This window comes from Ctenopharyngodon idella, chromosome 17 (assembly GCF_019924925.1).
Source record: "Ctenopharyngodon idella isolate HZGC_01 chromosome 17, HZGC01, whole genome shotgun sequence".
Taxonomy (NCBI): Eukaryota; Metazoa; Chordata; class Actinopteri; order Cypriniformes; family Xenocyprididae; genus Ctenopharyngodon; species Ctenopharyngodon idella.
In genome coordinates, this window is record NC_067236.1 from 19,155,476 (window position 1) to 19,170,166 (window position 14,691).

Here is a 14,691-nt window from a genome sequence, read left to right on the forward strand (position 1 = left end):
CAACTCAAATTACCAACCGTAACTGTGCAGATTATTTGTCAGGGTTCTCCTCTGACAGTTCTGTCAGCATTGTCTTTGTTTGTGTTGTGCTTGAGCACATGGCTCTGTCTGTGTTTGTGTTGGCCATGTGCTCCTCTGTTCCTGCCTCCTTGTTTCCAGTTACCACGCCCTCGTTTAGTTGTTGATCAGTCCTCGTTAATCTGAGTGTTGTCACCTGTTCCTCTTGTTCTTTGCTCCCTTTATATTGTGCTCTCTTTCCGTCATGTTTTGCCAGTTTGTTATGCTTTAAACATTGTGCCACTTTGCACTTCCTAGTAGATTTCTTGTTGCTAAAGTAGTAGTTACTTGTAGCTTTTTGTAATTCTACTTGTGTCTTGATCTGCCTTGTTCCTGAGTATCCTTGCTATTATTTAGTATTTTTTTCCCCCTTTTGTGTTTTCAGTTTTTACTTTATTTCCTAGTTTACTTTAGTAGTTTGTTTTCCTTTATTCTTTTACCAGATCTTTTGCCTAGCTTTAGTTTTCAGTTTTGTCTTTATTTAGCTTATTAGCAGTTCCTCTAGTTAAAGCTTAACTTTTGCTTTCGCATTCTGCCTTGTCTTGTCATGTCTTGTCCTGTTTGCTGTGTCTCTGATCTCTCCTAGTCTTGTCCTGCAAGCTGAGCTTCCCTGGCCACCTTCTCTATCTGCCAAGCAGCAAGAGAGTCGCCCTCCCTCTGCTGTGTGATCCTGCCTGGTCCTCTCTGTTCTCCTCCAGTCTTGTACTGCTCCCCAACCTACTGTCATCCTGGGTTGGACTCAGCAGCCGCTCTCTCAGCCTGCCTGTCATTGTGCCTCATCCCTGCCTGCTGTTTGGACTGTGTTCCCTTCCTCACAATATCTTGTCTGCTGATAGCAATACCCACGGGACATTCTTGAACACTGAAAATAGCTTTTCCCCATCTGAAAACAGATGATAAATGAAAGAAAAAAGGCAACCATTGCAGTAGAAAAATTATACATAGATGGACAATTATATTGTGATAAAGACATTACCCCCTGGCATTTCTGAACGCTTTACTCCCATTCCTGAGTCAATAACTGCCACGATCATAAACTTATACACACACCACCACTACCCCCCTAACATTAATTTTTATTTTCCATTTCCTCATAAAAACATAACATGTCATCATTCGCTTTTCAAGCCTGAAACATTTGTAGATTTGGTTCTCAGATAAAGAAGATCAAAGTTTTGAATAATTTAAATAAAGCCAACATATGCCTCCTGCGTAAAAAAAAAATCTCATTTGTTCATAACACCACTCTTATAGACCATGAAGGACTTTTCATTATCATAAACATTTCCATTAATGGGCTGATTGAATTTCAAATTAGCCCATTCAAATCAACTTCTATGAGTCTCACTTGTGGCTACAAGTATGAATGAAACAGACATGACATTACATGTGTACTCACTAAAGCTCACAACACCCTATTTTGGGTAAAATTAGGAAAAATAATGCTTCTCTCTAAAGAAATTTGAAATAAACATAAAAAAAAAAATTCTGTTTGTGTAAAAACATTTCTTGTTAAGGTTTGTATTTTGTGTGTCCTGTATGAAACATTAATTTCCTTTGTCAGTCACATGCCTGTTTAAGTAATGAACTGCAATACTTGTCGTTTTCAGAGTATGTTAACATACATTTTTTTATTTTTTATTTTTTTGCCTGAAACCAACCACAATTGTACATCTGTCCATCTATATCCACATGCTTTGGGACCCCAGTCCCTGTCCGGTGCGGTGGATCAGCACTAAGCACTTAGCACTAACAGCTACTACTTTGTGTGTGCTACTGTCATCATTATGAAGGCAAACATCTTTATTACGACTTTGATAGTACACACCCGATTCAATTCATGTACAAACCCGATTCCAAAAAAGTTGGGACACTGTACAAATTGTGAATAAAAAAGGAATGCAATAATTTACAAATCTCATAAACTTATATTTTATTCACAATAGAATATAGATAACATATCAAATGTTGAAAGTGAGACATTTTGAAATGTCATGCCAAATATTGGCTCATTTTGGATTTCATGAGAGATACACATTCCAAAAAAGTTGGGACAGGTAGCAATAAGAGGCCGGAAAAGTTAAATGTACATATAAGGAACAGCTGGAGGACAAATTTGCAACTTATTAGGTCAATTGGCAACATGATTGGGTATAAAAAGAGCCTCTCAGAGTGGCAGTGTCTCTCAGAAGTCAAGATCTCCAATTCCCCCAATGCTGCGGCGAAAAATAGTGGAGCAATATCAGAAAGGAGTTTCTCAGAGAAAAATTGCAAAGAGTTTGAAGTTATCATCATCTACAGTGCATAATATCATCCAAAGATTCAGAGAATCTGGAACAATCTCTGTGCGTAAGGGTCAAGGCCGGAAAACCATACTGGATGCCCGTGATCTTCGGGCCCTTAGACGGCACTGCATCACATACAGGAATGCTACTGTAATGGAAATCACAACATGGGCTCAGGAATACTTCCAGAAAACATTGTCGGTGAACACAATCCACCGTGCCATTCGCCGTTGCCGGCTAAAACTCTATAGGTCAAAAAAGAAGCCATATCTAAACATGATCCAGAAGCGCAGCCGTTTTCTCTGGGCCAAGGCTCATTTAAAATGGACTGTGGCAAAGTGGAAAACTGTATTAGACAAGAATGGGACAACATTCCTATTCCTAAACTTGAGCAACTTGTCTCCTCAGTCCCTCTGTTATAAAAAGAAGAGGGGATGCCACACAGTGGTAAACATGGCCTTGTCCCAACTTTTTTGAGATGTGTTGATGCCATGAAATTTAAAATCAACTTATTTTTCCCTTAAAATTATACATTTTCTCAGTTTAAACATTTGATATGTCATCTATGTTGTATTCTGAATAAAATATTGAAATTTGAAACTTCCACATCATTGCATTCCTTTTTTATTCACAATTTGTACAGTGTCCCATCTTTTTTGGAATCGGGTTTGTAATTAATTCAAGTGTATTTGGGTTTATAACAGGTCTGGTTCTCACCTTATTAATGAACAGGAATTGCATATTGCGAGTAAAGCTGCAAAATTCCTCCATTAACGTCAGCTGCCTTTGTAATAAACCTCTGATACGTACAAGCGAAAATCGCTGCGCGGCATAAATGATAAATCTATTAGTCAGTATCTTAGCAAAAGTGCATTTCTTCCTGTTTTCTTCCATACAAAAAGTTGCATAAGTGTGCACCGGCCTGGAACGTTAAGTGCAATGTGAGTGTAGGCCAGCGGGGGAGTGGGGAGGGGGACAATCACACTTGGGCTCGGTTCAAGGCGACTGTGCCTAGTGTGAGTACACCCTAACTTTTGCTGTGGCCATAGAGGGATCAGAGTCAGCCTCACATTTTATTAATATTATTTGCCCTCATCCTTCATATTATATATATATATATATATATATATATATATATATATATATGTTGTTGGTATATATTTTTTGACAATTATATTAACAATTATGTTATTTTAAAACATTATAAAAAGATTGATTTCTTAAATGGATTTGTACAGTCATTGTTTCAGGGGAAACTGTAATTTCACCAAAATCAACAAATTAAAATAAAATTTTCACTAAAATCAGAACAACAAAGAAAAATTTCACTTCTGAATGAAAGGGAACTGTTTAAAATGATGTACATTAAATTAAATGTACTGAAATCACTCAAAATAAATGACAAACATCTGTGATAATCGTTACTGAAACCGTCTGTTATATTGTGGGAGGACTGAATTGTGCTGAATATTAGTGATGTTAGATTTATTGAGTGTTATAATCATCCTGCTGTCCTGTATGTTTGAACATATGGATGTCAGACAGACACAAAATACCTCTTTCATAAAACAAATTTACATCTTCAGGATGAAACTAAATTCACACGCAAGTGGATTCAGATATTTCCTTGATCGCACACACGAATGTAGAACATATTTGGTTACTGAAAACACAAGACATTGAAAATACTGAAATTCACAGTTGAAGCCCAATAAACATGATTTTCATGTATGCAAATGAACCGTATGTCAGTGTTCCAGTGTCTCTAAGCTGTGGATCATAATCCTGCGGTTTCATATGTGAACGGATTAAACTCTCTCCTCTTGGACTGTAGACTTTCATCTCAAGAATGCAATAATCAAATGTTTTAAGATTTATTACCAATATCTATTGAAAAGAAAATTCAACACTTGTGCCTCAGTCAGGCTGTTTTTGGGAATTATGTCTCGACAAAAGCAGAATTTGCTGTGGCTGATGATCGTCTGTTGTGCTTCACACCAGATAAGTATGTTGATTTGAACATTAAAAATGTAAACAAAAAATAACTTTTATTTATAAACCATTCTTGAGTTCAAAGCTCTTCAAAAAGTATTTTTGCAACAAATGTAGAATGTTGTTTCTGGTTTCAGGACAGTGCAAATGCGACAATACAACCCATGAGGGGCAATGTGAAGTCATCACGAATGAGACGTTTGCAGAAATAAAGCTGTGGTTATGGCTAGATGTCAGTTCTACACCAGCAGCAGGTACGTGTCGTCCTACAACAGATGAAGTGTTGAAGTTTTATTTATTTCATATCCACCTTATTTTGCAATGCAGAAGTAAGGTATTTTCTTTGAATGTGCGAGCGAGACATTAGCTGCTATAGTTAAATAACTACAGTGTTGGGGAAAGTACCTTTTAAAGTAATGTGTTACAATATTGTGTTACTTCCTTAAAAAGTAACTAATTGTTACTTAGTTACTTTTATACTTTTATGTTATGTTACTTTTGTGTTACTTTTCTCACCTGCTGGCTGTTATAATTTTGTAGCATTGTGTAGAATTAAATCTTCTAGACTACATGTGAGGTATTCATCTCACGTACAAAAACAGATTCAGTATTCCTCAAAAATGAGTAAGAACAGTGATTTACACTCTATTTTGAAGATACTCAGCTCTATATTTCTTTGCACACTGACAACTTACCAATTCACAAAACTAACAGAATGCATAGCTGATTTAAAAAAAAAAAAAAAAAGGATTTTAATTATTGGACCAAAAACTTCTTCATGTAATAACCTAGAATACTGTCTAACACTTGATGGCTGCTCTGTTAAGTCCTCGTCATCAGTTAGGAACCTGGGTGTCCTCTTTGATACCAATCTTTCATTTGAAGGCCACATTTCTAGCATCTGTAAAACCAAATTCTTCCGTCTTAAAAATACATCTAAACTACGAAAAATGCTCTCAATGACGTTACGTCCTACGGGAATCTAGGGGGTTGTTTTACTAGAGCATAACAAAATTTAATGTTTTAAGAGCACTTGTCTGGGCCCTGTCACAGCACCACAACAAGATGATTTCTTTTAACAGCTTTATTAGAGACAGGCAAAGCATAGCCAGGTTTCTTTGGAACAAAAAAAAAAGTGCTACTTAAAGAGGGAAACAAAGGCTTCAGAAGGGGGGCAATGCCAAAATAACAAACAAAAGTTTAGTCTACCTTGGAAGTTAAATTCATACTAAATCTCTCAAAGAAAAGAAAATCAACAACAGAATTTATGCTCACTCCCTAGCTAGCCACAAACCAGGAGAAAACAGGGGATTACAAAATAAGAATGGCACCCACCTCCCTACAGTTCCCAACTAATAATGAAACAAAACAGACAATCAGATAAATAACAGCTTAAGAGGGTAAAACAAAGAAACAAGGTGGTACTTCACAACAAAACAACAGAAACTCTTAGCTTAGGAGTTTAACAGGACTAAAGTGTTCAGTTGAAAGCAAGCAGCTAAAGCAACAGCATTTGAGACCTAAGGGAAAAAATGCAAACAATCATACAGTTCCACAAAGCATGCACCACCACTTCAACAACAGGATTCTCATTGGTTCAGAGTTGTGCTCTGCTTTTATGCTGCTTCCCTCCTGGATGGTAAGCAGGTGCAGCTGGGGGCGCATTCAGCCACCTGCCAGAGTGAAAGAGTGGGAGGAGCCAGAGGGAGCAGGAGACACAGAGGAAAACAAAAAGCAACCACCACAGTGCAACGTGCAATTGTCACAAAAATCAATACATCTTTGGAAACTAGTGATGGGAAACCGAGGCTTTCATCAAATTGTGTCGAAAAACGGTTCATTACTCGAAGCTTTTAACACAGTGCGCATTAGCGACATCTGGTGGTCAGACTTGTTTTCTCCACCATATCTAACAAATCGGGGAGCAGATATGGTTTGAAAAAGCACGTGACCAGACAAAGCTTCGGAAGTCTGTGACACACGGAATCACTCTTGTCTTGTCTTCTATCTAATCTGATCTAATGTCATCTAAATTAATTTGTGACAATGAGACCACAACTCGTGTCATGTGTAGCCTGGTCAACGGATACATATTGATAGGCTAGATAGTATAAAATATACAATGATGTGATCATAATTGACTGGAGTAGTTGAAAAAATATTTTGGGTGAGCTGTTTAACCCTTATGTTCTGTTCGGGGTCTCTGAGACCCCAGTAATAAAACATGATTAAATTCATTTTCCTTTTATGCATCAGGTGAAGCTCCAATTTTTTTCAAACCAGCCCTCCTGACTTCCCAATACTGCATGGCGTTTGAAGCTTCAAACGTCATCAATCACGTGGTATTGTCATTTCGATACAAGCATCGGTACAGTGTGTGATACAACATTGCTTTGAAAACTGCGTCGGAGCATCGGAGCCCCGGTATCAACTGTCCCATCACTATTGGAAACATCTGCTAAAATAAGCGACTGTGCTGCACCAGTGTCTCTCAGAATTGAAATGGACCTGCTGAGAGAGTCAGCACTAAGAGAAACAGATCCGTTGAAGAGAAATGGTTCACACCCAGAACTCGGAACAGAACAGTTTTTAGGGATTGTGACCGCCTGAGCAAAAGCTACACTTTTAGATTTTCCAGCAGCATTTTTCCGTTTCCACGCTTTACACTCAGAGATCAGGTGGCCTGGATCCAAACAATAGAAACAAACACGTTTATTATTGGAACATTTTGCCTCAGCTATACGACCCTTATCTGCTATTTCCTTTGAAACAATGGAAATTTCCTTCTCTGCCTGCTCATTATAAAGGCAGGAACACACCAAGCCGACGGTTGGCCGTCGGGCAGTTTTTGTTCGTCGGCCGACTAAGTTTTCTCAGTGTGTTCCGCACCGTCGGCTGAAGTTGGTCCTCGTAGGCTTTTTTCCGGCCAATTCGAAATGTTGAATCTCGGCGCTCGTCGGTCCATCTGATCATTCTGATTGACTGTTCAGCTACTGCCACCTGCTGGTACGGAAAGGCATTTCATCTTGCGCAGGCGCAGAACGGACGTGCTACTTGGCCGTCAGGTGTCGAGCGTCGGTTTGGTGTTTCAGGGCAACTTTGGTCGACGTGAGCCAACCCCGCAGTCTGCTTTCGTCACCACTAGTTCGTCTGCGTCGGCGTCGGCTTGGTGTGTTCCGGCCTTTAAAAAACTGATGTTTGGACTGATGTGAAGATGGAAATACTGTCTTATGGGTGAGCACAAACTCGTCTGCTATCACAGCAGCTTCAGAGAGTGTGTTTACCTTTTATTCATTCAAATGAACAACTACAGGTTCAGGAGCACAATTTTTAAACTCTTCCAACAAGATAAGCTCCTGCAACTGCTCTAATTTGGTGACCTTGTTCGAGAGGCACCACTTCTCAAAGAGCGTTTTTTTTATCTTGCGCAAACTCTACATATGTTTGTTTGGCTGTTTTCATTAAGTTTCGGAAACGCTGACAGTAGGCTTCAGGAACCAATTCATATGCCCTCAATACTGCCGCTTTGACCACCTCATAATTAAGAGATTGCGCAATTGGAAGCGAAGAACAGACCTCCTGTGCCTTACCTACAAAATTGCACTGTAAGAGGAGCCCCCACATGTCCTTCGGCCACCCCAATTTAGCAGCGATACTTTCAAAAGTCATGAAGTAGCAATCTACCTCAGCTTCTCTAAAAGGAGGTACCAGTTTTATGTACTTTACAGCAACAAAGTTTGGCTGGGTATTGCTTACTGGGTCATTGTTAACCATGCTGGATTGTGACTGTGTCCTCTCAAACGTTGGTGAGGAGGGAGCTCTCGAGCATGGAAGGGGAACAGGAGGATTTCTGCGCAAAGTCTCAGCTTCTAATTCAAGCGTTTTAAGCTTAATGTCTCGATGCACCTCAACCTCGACAGTACAGAGTTGTACTACTTTCATGTCATGTTCTTGTCTTTTTAGCTCTAAGTCAAGCTCTTTTAACTTAATTGCTGTTGCCGGATCAAGCCGAGACTCTGCTGGAAGGGGCAAAGCAGAAGCTTCTCCTACTGCTAAATTACCCTCCGACACCTCCAGCGGTGGAACAAATGCGGAACAGTTAGTTCACAAGTTCATGATCTCAAGGCTAGATTATTGTAACGCTCTACTGCACACCTAATAAACAAAATCCAAACTCCAGCTGGTCCAAAATGCAGCAGCTAGAGTTCTTACTAGAACCAGGAAGTATGACCATATTAGCCTGGTTCTGTCAACACTGCATTGGCTTCCTATTAAACACTGTATACATTTGAAAATCTTGCTAATTACTTACAAAGCACTAAACGGTTTAGCTCCCCAGTACTTCAGTGAGCTCTTAAGGCATTATAGTCCTTCAAGTCTATTGCAATCTCAAAATTCTGGCCAGTTGATAATACAAAGAATATCAAAATCAACCGCAGGTGGTAGATTTCATTTTCCTGTCTGTTTAAATCTAGACTAAAAACACATCTCTTTAATCTGGCATTCACAAAACACATCGTCAATTTCTATTTTCAGATCAGTTAAATATTCATTAGGTTGCATAAATTAGATCAGCAGGAACCAGGAACTTCCTATAACACTCAATGGACTTGTTACATCAGAAGAAGAATGGCATCTATGCTAATATTAGTCTGTTTATCCTGAGGTTTAATGTAGTCAGCTGGATCTGGGCCATATCCAGATCAGATGGAGGACCTGCACCTAAACACGAGCACAACACATCCCTGAACTGTCAGCAGAGATTATTATGTTAATTAGACGATCCCCTGTGAAGGCTTCATCGACATGACAGCCAGTGGCACAGATCCTCAACAAACGCGTCTCCATAACAGCGTGATGAATCCACTCTTTAACCAGATGGAAGTGTATTAAATATTTTGAATTTTCCAATCCCAATCTGACTTCTGACCTTTTATGCTGACCCTTTTTTGTCCTTTTTCTATTTTCTACCACTATTTCCAGTACCCTCCTTATCCCGATAAAACTTTTCACTCTCCATGTCATGTCTCCATGTTCCGGAATCTACATCACTTCCTTCCATCACTTGCTCCATTCACAGTCTAGTGTTGCCAACCGCCCTCAGATTGATCTAGGATTTAACTTAAAGAACTTATTTATTTGTAATATTTATCTCATTACAAATGTTCAGGTTACAAATGGTCACACAGCTCTTATGTTAAAATTAAGGTGGATACTGTATGGTTTGAAAATCATGTTGAATTGTGTGTTGTCATGTTCTCTTGAGGTTGTCTGAAAATCCCTTCTGTTGATCCTGAAGAGATATGTACAGCTACATATGACGAAGATACATGCAACTGTAAGTCTGTCTTAAATTTTATCAGTTGTTTCAGTTGCCTGTTTCACACCCACCAAACTTTGATTTCAAAATCAAGATAATTATCATAAAATGTGACTAATCCTATTTGTTAGTAAAAATGTAAATTGTAAAAATGTAAGAAAGTTAGTCCATTTTCATTCTACATGTTCTCCAGCTCTTGCTTACAATTTTTTTCCTGCATATTCTCGTACACTGATAATCTCACATGTTCTTTAATGTTATTTCTTGACCAAATAAATAGACAGGTAAACACAGATCTGCTTATTCTTCTCAGTTGTCATCTTTATTGTAGGACTCATTATTCATTCATGAGAGGAGTGTCACTTCCATCACCCTGTTTTTAGGTGCATTTTAAAGTATCGCATCAGAAACAAGCACAGCAAAATTTCAAATAAAAATCTCTTCATTCGCAAAAAAGTTTTTACGCTCACTTGAGGTGGTTTTTGACTATTGCAAATAATGGGAGATGGAAACGCATTTGCAGAATAAATTCTGACGTAGTGAACATTAAATCCACATGACTAATCGTAATTGGCTCTTTCTGCTGATGGTGTTGTAACAGAAAACTTTATGTTTGTTTCTGTTATGATGCATTAATTCTGGATGTACTGGCGTTCATGAATATGTGTGTGTGCAATGCATTTTCCCCTCAGGGCTTGCCATGGATATGGTCATACGCACTTTTGTACTGGAGTCTTGCGGGTTTTTCGGGCTTGTCCTGTCACGTGTGTGATGCTTAAAGTCGAGAAGAGTTCAGACAGCTCTCGATTATTGTTGTCTTATTTATATGTGTTTAGGCGAACCCCCTCACAAACGTTCTGTGTTTTACTTACTGTTGGTTACTAGGTTACCAATTCCACCGTCATCTGCTCAAACAGCTTGATGGAAACGCACCTAATTCGCATTTGTCTTTTTTCTTTTTTTGTGATCTTTAAAAAGATTTGTTTCACGTTTGGATGGAAACCCAGCTAATAAATAAATATGTGGAACATGAACATGCATGCTGAAATTGCTATACATTTATAGGTTTATCAGTAACACAACAACATATTAGATGACTTTAATCTTTGAGACTCAATTACACAGATATATAACTAAAATCAATCTCTTATTTATTTCTTTGTGTTAAAGCGACAGAAGGAGGCAAATACATTCTGCATTTTAATGGGATTAAATGGATGTGTGTCATCTGTGTTGATGAAAGATCAACCACTGTCACACCACTGTCACACACCACCACTAACAATCCAACTACCAGTTTCAAACCATCTGTGACAACTAACGATCCAGTAACCAGTTTCAAACCATCTGTGACAACTAACGATCCAGTAACCAGTTTCAAACCATCTGTGACAACTAACGATCCAGTAACCAGTTTCAAAACTAACGATCCAGTAACCAGTTTCAAACCATCTGTGACAACTAACGATCCAGTAACCAGTTTCAAACCATCTGAGACAACTAACGATCCAGTAACCAGTTTCAAACCATCTGTGACAACTAACGATCCAGTAACCAGTTTCAAACCATCTGTGACAACTAACGATCCAGTAACCAGTTTCAAACCATCTGAGACAACTAACGATCCAGTAACCAGTTTCAAACCATCTGTGACAACTAACGATCCAGTAACCAGTTTCAAACCATCTGAGACAACTAACGATCCAGTAACCAGTTTCAAACCATCTGTGACAACTAACAATCCAGTAACCAGTTTCAAACCATCTGTGACAACTAACGATCCAGTAACCAGTTTCAAACCATCTGTGACAACTAACGATCCAGTAACCAGTTTCAAACCATCTGAGACAACTAACGATCCAGTAACCAGTTTCAAACCATCTGTGACAACTAACAATCCAGTAACCAGTTTCAAACCATCTGTGACAACTAACGATCCAGTAACCAGTTTCAAACCATCTGTGACAACTAACGATCCAGTAACCAGTTTCAAACCATCTGTGACAACTAACGATCCAGTAACCAGTTTCAAACCATCTGTGACAACTAACGATCCAGTAACCAGTTTCAAACCATCTGTGACAACTAACGATCCAGTAACCAGTTTCAAACCATCTGAGACAACTAACGATCCAGTAACCAGTTTCAAACCATCTGTGACAACTAACGATCCAGTAACCAGTTTCAAACCATCTGTGACAACTAACGATCCAGTAACCAGTTTCAAACCATCTGAGACAACTAACGATCCAGTAACCAGTTTCAAACCATCTGAGACAACTAACGATCCAGTAACCAGTTTCAAACCATCTGTGACAACTAACGATCCAGTAACCAGTTTCAAACCATCTGTGACAACTAACGATCCAGTAACCAGTTTCAAACCATCTGTGACAACTAACGATCCAGTAACCAGTTTCCAGTTCAAACCATCTGTGACAACTAACGATCCAGTAACCAGTTTCAAACCATCTGTGACAACTAACGATCCAGTAACCAGTTTCAAACCATCTGTGACAACTAACGATCCAGTAACCAGTTTCAAACCATCTGAGACAACTAACGATCCAGTAACCAGTTTCAAACCATCTGAGACAACTAACGATCCAGTAACCAGTTTCAAACCATCTGAGACAACTAACAATACAGCTACCAGTTTCACACCATCTGAGACAACTAACATTTCAACTGCCATTCTCCAAACAACTGAGATAACTGACAATCCAACTACAGTTGATCTAAAAGATATGGGTGGATTTATTAATCCCTCAAAAGCATCGTAAGTGTGTGGTTACCAGTGACTTTAAAAATTTACTTTGAGTGTGAATAATTAAGTGTGATTATTCAATTTTGCAGAGAAACTTTGGACAGTCTGAAGACTAAGATGGAAGAGATGAAAAAAAACAATATAAACAACACACGGATTGTCATTGGGGATGTTATTGGTCTTCTTCACACACAAGCCAATAACACAGAAACCAGAGACATGTGTTACTCTTCAGATCCAAACAGGATAGACGTAAGACATGAGAAACAATAAAACGTATTATTTATGTATGGTATGATTAATCATTAATTATGTCATTCTTTTTTTCACAGTTTGCTGACTGTCAAAGTGACCTGAAGACAGACATTCCCTGATCTGTAAAGATTCCTAGTGAGGCCTTTAATAAATCACGACTGGAAAACAATGGCAGGGCGTTACTTGGAGTTCTACGGTTCAAAAACATGGGAAAGGTACAAAAAAAAAAAAAAAAAAAAAAAATCCAAGTTTGAACATTTTAAGGAATGTTTATCAGAGAGTTCACCCAAAAATTACAATTTTGTCATTATTATATTCAGCAAAGCCAAATGTTTAAAAATACATGTACACTAATCTATTTTCCATCATGACACAAATCTCTTGACCTCAGAAGAGCTGGACATTAGTACACTGTCATATTCACTACTATTATGATGCTTCTATGGTGTTTTTATCTTCTTTGCAACTATGAATTGTTTTTTGAAAAATGTTAAAAATTCTATTTTTGTGTTCCAGTGAAAATATAAAAGCACAAGAGACATTTTTGGGTGAACTTTTCTTTTTTTGGATCTATTGTATTCACAAATTTATGTTTGATTTCCTCTGTTCTTGTATGGTTTCATTTTTAGGATGTAACTAAAAATTACACTGTTTTGAACAATGAGGTTTATGGAATAACGATGGGCGCCAACATCTCCAACCTTACCAACAATATAGAAATGTTCTTTAAACAGAAAGATCTGGTAATAAAGGTTTTGTTGCAAAACTTATTTTGTTATAATAATCAGACACTGTGAAAGCAAAATAAAAATCAAACATGTTCTTACAGGTCGGTGAGGCGTCCTGCAGCTCTTGGGATGGAAAAGGTAAATTCATTTGTATTGTATTGTATTGATCAATTCCCATTAACAAACCCAATTTATTTTATATAATTAATTTCATTTGTCACTCTTTTCATCAAAGGAAATCTTACATGGACGACGTCCGGCTGTAAGACAGTAAAAATCGACAGTAACACCATAAAGTGCTCGTGTTCACATCTGACGTTCTTTGCAGTGCTGATGGTGAGAAGCTTCTCAGAGTTTCATTTAAAGACCCCATGAAATCAATATCACGGTCTTTTAGCTAGTGAACTTGTAAAAGATGACTAAAGTCATACAAATAATATGCATTTAAAATGTAAAGATCTGATTCTTGCTAATAAACAATAAAGGTTTTAAAAGGGTTGTTTCTGTTGTGTTTCTCTGATCTCTCAGTCTCCTCCAGATGTAAATGCAAACATCACAGCACAGTATGTGGATTCATTGAGCTTCATCACTTCTATTGGCTGTGGCATCTCCATGTTTTTTCTGTCTGTCGCTCTGTTCATGCATTTCCTGTTACGGTAGAGTATCTTAAACTATAACATATAGTTACTGTAAGTTCTTTGACCAATTGCTTTTGTTCTTCTTGATTAAAGCATCTGCTAAATGCGTGTTACAAATACAGGTTGTTTTTATATTTGAACAGGAAAGCCAAATCAAATCAGGCCACGAAGATCTTGATCAACATGTGTGTGGCTTTGTTTCTCCTGAATTTATCCTTTTTGTCAAACGAGAGCGTCGCCAACACAGAAGTCAAGGCTGCGTGTGTCTTCATAGCGCTGCTCATGCATTACTCCATGCTGACTACATTCACCTGGTTCTTCATTCAAGCTCTTCATATGTACTTATGGCTCATCAGACAGAACATCACCATCACAAACTACATGAGGAAGATCACCGTGTTCGGCTGGAGTGAGTTACATGAACAAAATACTTGTTATAGTGATACTTTAAAAACAGCAAAGACCGACCAGTAATTCAGACTATAAACTTGAGTTCACCTGAAAAAGAAAACATATTGCATCATCTTATCTTTTATGGTCTTTTTGTCCTTTTCTTGAGCTGTTCCTTTAAAAGCATCTGAAAACTCAACAAAATCAGTTTTTCTCCATCAGTATTATTTAAAATTAATCAATTTTATTTTTATATTTT

The 14,691-nt window shown here is 38.1% G+C and overlaps 1 protein-coding gene across 13 annotated transcripts in view; it reads left to right on the forward strand.

The window, feature by feature from the left end:
* The window catches only part of LOC127498765 (adhesion G-protein coupled receptor G2-like), a 210,597-nt gene that overhangs the window by 24,838 nt on the left and 171,068 nt on the right, over window positions 1-14,691 (forward strand). For 4 of the 13 annotated variants that reach the window (XM_051868483.1, XM_051868478.1, XM_051868488.1 and 1 more), the window contains exon 16: window positions 14,298-14,451. The exons of 5 other annotated variants lie outside the window; for them this stretch is intronic. In XM_051868483.1, the coding sequence (XP_051724443.1) occupies window positions 14,298-14,451 (154 nt within the window). Of the gene's footprint in view, window positions 1-12,276; window positions 12,892-13,305; window positions 13,420-14,297; window positions 14,452-14,691 lie in introns of those variants that run through there. 4 more of the 13 variants (XM_051868497.1, XM_051868498.1, XM_051868496.1 and 1 more) reach the window with 2 other exon arrangements.